Genomic DNA, 8,957 nt, shown 5'->3' with positions numbered 1-8,957 from the left:
AGAGTGCTGTGGTTCAAGGTGAGAGCGTGAGGAGCAGGGTCTGAGACAGGGCGGACAGTACCAGTGGGGAAGAGCAGGGTCGGAAACAGGAGGGCTGAGCACGTCCAGGGACCAGCATCTGTTGAGAGCGGAGCGGGTCCAGGGAGCAGGATCTGGTGAGAAGCAAGAATATCCAGTAAGTAAAATCCAAAAGAGCGCAAAAACAAGAACGGCGCCAAGCAAGGAGTACCACAAAGATACACGGACAATCTGGCACTAGGTGTCAGGTCCTGGCTCCTCTTATCCTTCCCAGGTGCGGTTGATTGGTGATTAGCCCCAGGTGTGCATGGGAGGAGCCAAAAATCTCTGACCAGCTTCAGGCTCGGACACAGGAGGGAGTGGGGAGGTGCAAAAAGGGGCAGATTGTAGCTTGCGGTCACTATTCTGCTGCCCCAGGAGTAGTAAGAATTCCTGGGCTCACGAATGTCCCCTACCCTGAGGCCAGGTGACTACTTGCCTCACCCAGCACCTTTTCACAGCCACTTAAAGCAGTATCTGTCACTACTGTGCTACAGCACAGTCAGTTCATGTGAGGCACGAACAGCTGGTGCCTCTCCGCATGTTTCTTCTCAGTATTTGAACGGTAAACGTAAAAAGTCAGTGATTTTCAATAAAAAAAAAAATTAAAATTGCAAAGTTAAATAGAAAATAACTTTATAGTACAAATGATGGATAAATATAACCATTTATTTTATTTTTTCTCTGTGCCTTCCCTGACTGAATGTCACTGCTAACTATATATATATTTTTTTTTAGTTTTTTTTTTTTTTTTTTTTTTTCCATGTAATAAAGAAAAATTTGTTTTGACCATAGACTCTATAAAGAAGTGGACTAAGTAAGTATGATGTCACCCAGAACGTTCGGCTCCAGTCAAATGAAGCTCATTGAGGCTAGCGGTTATAAGGGAGAATTTGGAGTTCCATATTTGGAATTCCAACCGCAAATATCATAGCAACCAAAGAGCCAATCCTGAGCAAGATTGTTGAAGGTAATGCCCCTTCCTGCCCACATTGCTGGTTTAGCACAGAGCGGGCCCTTGACAATGCTGTCAATCAAACCTGTTGCTTACTCTAGCACAGTGCTTCTCAATTATTTTCTATCATGCCCCCCCTATAAAGAAGAAAAAATTTCGCGCCCCCCCCCCGATCATATTTAATATTTAATTAAATATTAAATATGATATTTAATATTTAATTAAATATCAAATAAAATTAAATAAATATCAAAATAATACATTAAAATTAAATAAATATCAAATTAAAACAAGTAATTTAGCAATTTGGTACGCCACCTTACATGATGCTCAGTGCTTGCTGCTTTAAGTGACATTTACAAAGCGGAATGATTGTTGGCAATATGTGGCACGTTTACGCTGAAAAAACTCCAGCATCTTATCAGCGTGACTGAGGTGTAATGAGGTGGCGCCTTAACTTATTTGGCTTCATACTGTCCGCTGCCAACATTTTCAGACACAGCAGACACCGGTCTGTCCTCGTGTCCCACCGGAGTCACGGTGAAGCCAAGTGCTAAATACTCTTCATCAGACTTCCTCGTCTTATTTTTCGGGTGACTTTACCTCCGTCTATATCCGCCTTTCTTTTCATTCCTGTTAAAATGTTTTCCATAGTGTTTCTTTAGCAAAAGTGTTTCTTGTTCACTGCCCTGTGTCACGATCTGTTCGCTCTCTCCTGCCAAATAAAAACAGTAAGGTCATGTAGAGCAGATTAATATGAATAATAATATGAGCCAACGAAGCCGGAAGCACGCCCATGATCACTTCCTGTTTGGAATGTGACATTTAACAGGTTAGCTATGTCCATTTATATTTACAGTCTATGGTTTTGCCCTAGTACGTGTGGTATAAACTAAAATGGTCACCCTATCCCATGGGTGAAAATTCCTGACTTCAGAAGATTTAAAGGTGCACTTTTTGCAACTTTGATGGAGGTTCCGCCACCTGCTTATTTCCACATAAATGTTATTCATTTGCATGGAATGTTGCACAGTATGGCTTTAGACTTGTCTGTCTCCATGGATACACTGCCATTTAACTGTGCCAGGACAAGTTACAAGTCACATCTGTGGAGAGGCAAGCCTGCTCAAAGTAAGAATGCATGTTTTTCAAGGTGTTTTTGAGCATTAAAAAAAAGCAATAATACAATACTATACTGTGGAACTTTGCTAGTAACAGTAACATGGTGAGGTACACATCACAAAGTTACATACTGCACCTTTAAAAATGTATATGTATGTATAACTTAAATCTAAAATGGATGTGAATTTGATAAAAAAAAAAGGGGCCATGAATTTGTAAAAACACAAAACATATCTGGGTGAGTAAAGTACTTAAAGCAAATTTGAGTTCTTGCATTGACGTCTAATGACATCAACGGGTCTTGACTCCTGATGTGTGGTCTGAGGGGTGATAAGTAGAGACGGAACTTCATCTACTCTTTTTATTTGAAAGGCACTTAACAACCTACAGACAGGCTTCTACAGAGCACTTCTACTCAATATAAAGGCGCCCATTTAGTACAATGGGAGAAGGGTGGTCAAAAGGCCCGTGTTACTTGCGTAATCATATAAGTGCTAACGCGTATTACTGTTGCAGAATGACTTAAGAAAAGTGATGTGAAGTGTGGAGGGAGCACTACAGGGTGTCAATCAATTAAAGTAAAAGTGTTTAGTTTTCTACAGTTCTGTATTGTCTAAATGAACCAAACACAGAAAGAGAGCACAGGTACAGGGACAGCCTCTTTTGAGCTGGACAGTGTGACGACTTATGAAGAAGCTGTGCTTTCTGCCCACACTGATAGCACTGATTACTCTAATACAATAATGGACTGGTCCAGGACAGAATCAGTGAACAACACAGAAAATTCAGAAGGAATATTCAACATGTGGTCGTCTTCAGGTTTCTCAAAAGGCATTCATTATCAGGTAGGGTATCAGATACACTCACTCTTTTTTTTACTATTTGAAAAAATCCTGGACGCCTCCCTAGTGCTCTGGGCATGTCCCACTGGGAGGAGGCCCCTGGGAAGACCCAGGACACGCTGGAGGGACTATGTCTCTCGGCTGGCCTGGCAACGCCTTGGGGTCCCACCGGAGGAGCTGGAGGACGTGTCCGAGGTGAGGGAAGAAAATGGATGGATTGATGGATGGACTATTTGAAAAAATGACAAAGCAAAATGTGCTTGTATTCTGTTGATTCATTTACTTGTCTGTTATTGTGGAGGGTGAAGTCTGGGGCTCCCTGCTGAAACTGCTGCCTCTGTGACCCGGCCCCGGATAAAGCGGAAGAAAATGGATGTTATTGACCCATGTCTGTTTCATTGTTGATTTTCTAACTTTCTGTTGGTTAAATCAATCCTCATGTTCAGCCCTAAGAGGTGACTGCTGATGGGATTTTGGGCTTTACAAAAATAAATTGAATTGAATTTGAATGGTCAAGTATTATGTGTTAGCTTACCTGCAGCTGGAGCACAGTGCTCTGGATATTATTCTTTGTTTGCAGACTCTGTGGAAGCAACAAATTCAAATGTGAACACAATTGTCACACTTGTAGATGGGTACTGGGCAATTGTGATAACATTTTTTTATGGACATATGCATTACATTAACTTTAATTTCAAATACAGCAAACAAACACAAACATGTGTTTACAATGATTACGTTCTAGGTAAAAAGGCATGTAAAATCTTTGAAAAGTCTTATCTCCAGATGAGCTCTCACTGTCCTCCTGGATCCACGCTGATCCACACTGATCCATGCTGATCCACACTGCTGCAGGCTGCTGTAACTGTCTCACTATGTACACTACTGTACATTTGAGTTTTCTCTCCGAAGGTTTTGGGGAGGGGAATTTCTGAGGGAGGAGCTTCACCAAAAATGTTAACAAAGTCATGTTTTCTCAGCCTGATTAAAGCATGCAGACATCGGCCACAATCGAGCAACAATTGTAAGTCTTAAAGATACTGGACAGAGAATTGTAAATAAGTTATGCTATTGTTGTAAAATGTGTGTTTATAATTTGAGCAATCCCTCTAAGAACATTTTTTTTCAGTTTGCACACTTAACTTGCCATTCTGTCTTAATCTAAATTGCAACATTTGAGTTCAATAGCAATAATAATAATAATAATAATAATAATAATAATAATAATAATAATAATAATAATAATAATAATAATAATAATAATAATAATAATAATAATAATGTGTATTATTATGATTATTATTATTTCCTCCTCAAAGAAATACCTGGAGTAGTTTGTATGTTTTGAGAACTGACGTGATGTGTCTTGCTCATGGCCAAGGACAGTACAGTCTATGCTAGAAATAAAACAGCTAATCCTTAAAGCTAGGCCAGCTGTGGCAAATTTTATCTTTATTTTGGTAAGGAGTGCCCTTTTTAGACGTACTTGTTTGTAATGGTACAACAATTATCATTCACAACCAATATTAGCACTTTGGAGTTGTTTGTCGATTTTACAATATACTTAAATTCATATCACCAAGAAAGCTATTTGTTTATTGACCTTATTCCGGACATTGCGTGGGCGCTGCCATCGTCACTGGGGGCTGCATGGAGCTGCCGGTCTTGATCGCAAATAAGTTTGACAGAGACTACAGAGCTGTTTTAAAGCCTCCCAGAGAAGCAGTGTAGTGGTGATTTGTTGGTCGCATGAACATTGAACGTTTTACACAAATCAACCTACTTCATATCATATTTTAGCAACAAAACTTTTCTCAACTTCTCCATTTACATGAACGGGATTCCCACTTAACCAAAAGTGCCACGACAAAGAAAGTGTTCAATGTATTCAATGTAAGATTCAATGTAATATACAGCAAAAGTCGGCTTGGTGGAATAAGGTCAATATTGTTCATATTGTTTCTTATCCTGCCAAAAAAGTTACATTGATGTGATAAATATAGGCTACAGCATGTGTCCCACAATTATGATACTCATTTTTATTCAGATTTCAATTAGTAATACATTATAAATAATACATTTAACAAGACATTTCTTTCTTTTATGTATTTTTGTGTGTGTGTGTGTGTGTGCTTTACTGTGATGGCAAAACTCTCTCTGAGAGTTTTGAAAAGTGCTCATAAACTCATTGCAGTGAATGATTAGGATGCTCAGAATGCATTAGGTAAGTAAGGAATAACTGACCACTACAAAACTTAAATTTTTTTAAGACAATAAAAATCAGGTACAGCACCTTTAAGCTGTAAATCCAGCTGACTCACTCTGGGCTTTCTCCATCCCTATAATCCAAATAAAATATTTAGTCAACTATTGATCTTTTGTGACTACAACACTATTACCCCACACAGTTTACCCAGTAGATTCCCAAAATGGCCACTGTATTGACATTTTATATTTGTCTCACATGGATCGAACGTTGCCAACCTTATTTGTACACAGCAATGGATTTTTTTTTTTAACAAGGCTATCAGATGGCGCTAATGGACTGGGTAATTAGCTTGGATATTGCCCTTAATGGATGCTGGGGACAGTGGAGCACAGCATTGGCATTAGCGCACAGGTAATAAGAGCAGTGTTACGACGTACTCACACTCTGTGCATTAGACTTGATGTTCTTGCTGGATGGATACAGTAGATGCTGTGATTGCTGATAGCTAGAGCAAGGCACGTTACACAAGCCTGGGAGGGTACTGGACGTTGTGGAAAGGTCAAGATTAGAAGGCCGCTGAGAAAAGCACGAAGCCATTACAGTGGTAAAGAACAGCTTGTTTGGGTGCTATTCAAATTTGTACGCAGTGTGATGCAATGTTTTGGCCAGCATTGAAGAATAAGCATATATGTTGTGATGTAATAATTGCATAAGGCAGGCCAATGTGCTGCACCCTTGTAATGATAGCAACAAGTAGCATATTGTTAGCAGAGACTCAGCATTTATGAGTAAATGTGCATTTCAGTATTCTTTTGATTTTAAACCTCATAAATATGTAATATGTAATCCTCTGCTGTGCAATATGAACTATAAAAATGCCTATACTGTATATGTGTGTTGTAAAAATCATTGCAACGAGTCAAAATATATTTCAATATTTTTTTTTTTATTTTAACTTATTCTTTCAAGTCTCTGCAATAAAAATGAACAGACAATAAATATACATTCACAATAAAAAATAGTTCAGATTGCAAACACATTCAAGTGTACTCGACCATGTAAAGTCTAAGAACAAATGTAAACAGCTTTCCCCTTTTTATAACGTCTCTGGTTTAGAGTCTTTTATATTTGTCATTCGTCGGGTCAAAAAGGCATGACGTCAACACAACACATGAGCACTCGCCACTCACAATCAAGAAGCCACATTACGGGTTTAAGTAAGCTCAGGTTGGTTGAACAAGCTAAGGCTCTCAAATGTCTCATGGGCTGTGTGTGCTGCAGTCTTTTGTGTTTTTTTCAGCGGCTAGTCGGCACCGCCACAGCTCCCGGTATCTATGAAAACGGCACTGCGGCGTAAGCGCACATGTCCGCTTTCTTTAAGTCAGCGACCCATCACTGACTTTCTGCTTTATCATAACTTCTTTTTAAAGAGTCAGTTTTAGCTAATAACGCACCTCTCTTTGTCTTTGCCCTGCCCACCGCCTATCGCCTTCTCCTTGATGTACATGAGGTCGCTGTGCACGCTAGGCCTCCGCGCGCATGGTGTGACAATTCCGTATGCCTCACCGATATCTTTGAGCTTCTTGTTCTTTAGTGACTTTCTGTGGAGCATGTCGCAGTACTGCACCGACACTTTGCGGTGCAAGTCGGGGCTCATTTCGTGAGGTAGCTTGGCCAGGGTGAACAAAGTCTGAAACATTTTATCCACGTTTTCGTTACGCTTGGCCGAAATTTCGAAGTAGGCGCATTTGTCATCGCCGGCGATGAGCTGCTCGATCTCCTCTGGTTGGACCTCTCGGTAGAATTCGCGGTCGCCCTTGTTGCCGCAGATGACCAAAGGGACGTCAATATTCTCCTTGATTTTGTTCTTGAGGCAGGACTTTGTCTCGTAGATCTGGCGCTTGAGACGCTGCACCTCCTGGAATGAGTCTCTATTATCCAAGCTGAAGACCAGGATGAATACATCACCTGAAGAAAGAAAACATTAGTCACATGTCAACAGAAAATTTCAAAAACAGGAGATAATATTGTATATTACATGCAGTAAGTACTATTATCATGACTCTAGAAAGTTTTGACATTACAATTAGTTTAGTGGCTGTTATTAGTTTTACTATTTCTTCTGATACAACAATAAAACATTTTCTTATTAGGAAATGGTGAAAAAAATGTTACTTCTGCTAGGTTTATTGTAAACTTAGTAGTTACAGGAAGATAGTAGCCTAATACTAATACTACTAACTAATACCTTTTTACTATTATGCAGTCACCTTAAGGCTTTTATTCAAAAAAAAAAAAAAAAGAAGGATAATAGCCTAATAAAAATGAAAAATAAAAAATAAATAAAATAAAAACGACAAAAACAATATTGTATACTACATTTGCAGTTAACGTTGACCAATTTAGTCTACTATAGGTGGAGTGACAACAACATTGTCTTGATTTTTTCCCTCCAATTCAGGAAAACAAACATTCTAAGGTAGGCTATTAGTGAGTAAATGACTTTAAGCCAACTCTACTGCTGTAAACTCCTTTTCCCCAAACTTCAGCCTGTGCGCACCTGTCAGTATGGATAGTCTCCTCATGGCAGGGAACGGGTGGTTGCCAGACGTGTCCAAAATGTCCAGCTGGTAAACGTCCCCTTTGATGCTGTACAGTTTCCTGTGAAAGTCCTCTATGGTCGGCGTGTACTGCTCCTCGAATCGCCCGTTCAGGAAGCGAGACACGATTGCGGTTTTCCCAACTTTCGTGGAGCCGAGTATGACCATCCGGTAGCAGTTCTTGGCCGGGATGTCGTAGTCACTTTCGGACGGTGACATTTTCTTAATCATGGTGTCAAGAGAATGAGTGCAACGCCAAGGTAAGTGTTAGTTTAAGTTTTCTCAGTGTTTCTCTGTGCGCTTCTGTCTTGACAGCCGAGGCTCGCTGGTTTATAAGCCCGACAGCCCCGCCCCTCCTCCTTGTGCGTTAACGTCACGGGCGCACACACGCAAGCACACGCGCGCGTACACACACACACACACACACACACACACTTAGACACACGTACACGCGCTCCATTGAATATATCCTTCCCATTGTTGCGTCAGTCTGCTATTTCTAACGAACGGCCGATCAGGAGCGACTGTGGGAAGAGAACGCACTGACTACATCACTAAGTCTGCACAAACTTCCACCGAATTGTCAATTACTCTTTTAATGTTTACCAGAGTTACAAAGTTTGTACAAAAACAAAAAGGAAATTAGTTTTTGGAGCTGGTTAATGTATCCCAAGGCGCTTCCTAAAACCCAACAGACCGTTTAAAAGTTACAGCGTAAAACTAAGTATGTGCAAAAACATCCGGCTAATGTGTTACTTGGAAAACGCGCGGTGTTATATGTGTGAGTACTTCAAGCGTGAGTGCAGCAGTAATAATTATCGCCAATAGAGGGCACTCCTGCACGGGGACAAGTTTTGGATGGCATGCCAAGGGCCAAATTATACTCATATCTAATATGGTAATATATGCATGTATATTTTGACTAACACATATGCCTCTCTGCATATACCTCTCTGCATATGCCTCTCTGCATGTGTCAGACCTAAGGCAAAATGTAAAATTTGCAGATTGCATTTCTGAGAATCTACAGTAGCAATTTTTCAGGTTTGAAAACAAGGTATGACATGGTTTTGAATGAATGAATGTACGCATGACCTTACGCCATATTTTCAGTGTTTTTGTTTACATTACTGACGTGCTGCTGCACTTTCAGCTGTTGTTTGGTCAGTCAG

The 8,957-nt window shown here is 40.1% G+C and overlaps 1 protein-coding gene across 1 annotated transcript; it reads right to left on the bottom strand.

Annotated features, from left to right (window-relative positions):
- Positions 1 to 6,135: 6,135 nt before the first annotated feature.
- Positions 6,136 to 8,093, bottom strand: LOC117387519 (dexamethasone-induced Ras-related protein 1-like). Its single transcript, XM_033985036.2, has 2 exons — positions 7,746 to 8,093; positions 6,136 to 7,153 (listed from the first exon to the last, which is right to left on the bottom strand). The coding sequence occupies exons 1-2, from the start codon at positions 8,014 to 8,016 to the stop codon at positions 6,624 to 6,626; spliced, it is 801 nt and encodes a 266-aa protein (XP_033840927.1). The 5' UTR covers positions 8,017 to 8,093; the 3' UTR covers positions 6,136 to 6,623.
- Between the last annotated feature and the right edge of the window lie 864 nt (positions 8,094 to 8,957).

Source organism: Periophthalmus magnuspinnatus, chromosome 19 (genome assembly GCF_009829125.3).
Source record: "Periophthalmus magnuspinnatus isolate fPerMag1 chromosome 19, fPerMag1.2.pri, whole genome shotgun sequence".
NCBI lineage: Eukaryota > Metazoa > Chordata > Actinopteri > Gobiiformes > Gobiidae > Periophthalmus > Periophthalmus magnuspinnatus.
This window is presented reverse-complemented; position numbering and strand designations above follow the sequence as displayed.

Bases quoted from the DNA above. Each gene is read 5' to 3' on its own strand.
- LOC117387519 (XM_033985036.2), bottom strand. From the start codon at position 8,016: ATGATTAAGAAAATGTCACCGTCCGAAAGTGACTACGACATCCCGGCC. The intron at 7,154-7,745 runs GTGCGCACAGGC...TTCTTTCTTCAG, and splicing joins GAGACTATCCATACTGACAG to GTGATGTATTCATCCTGGTC.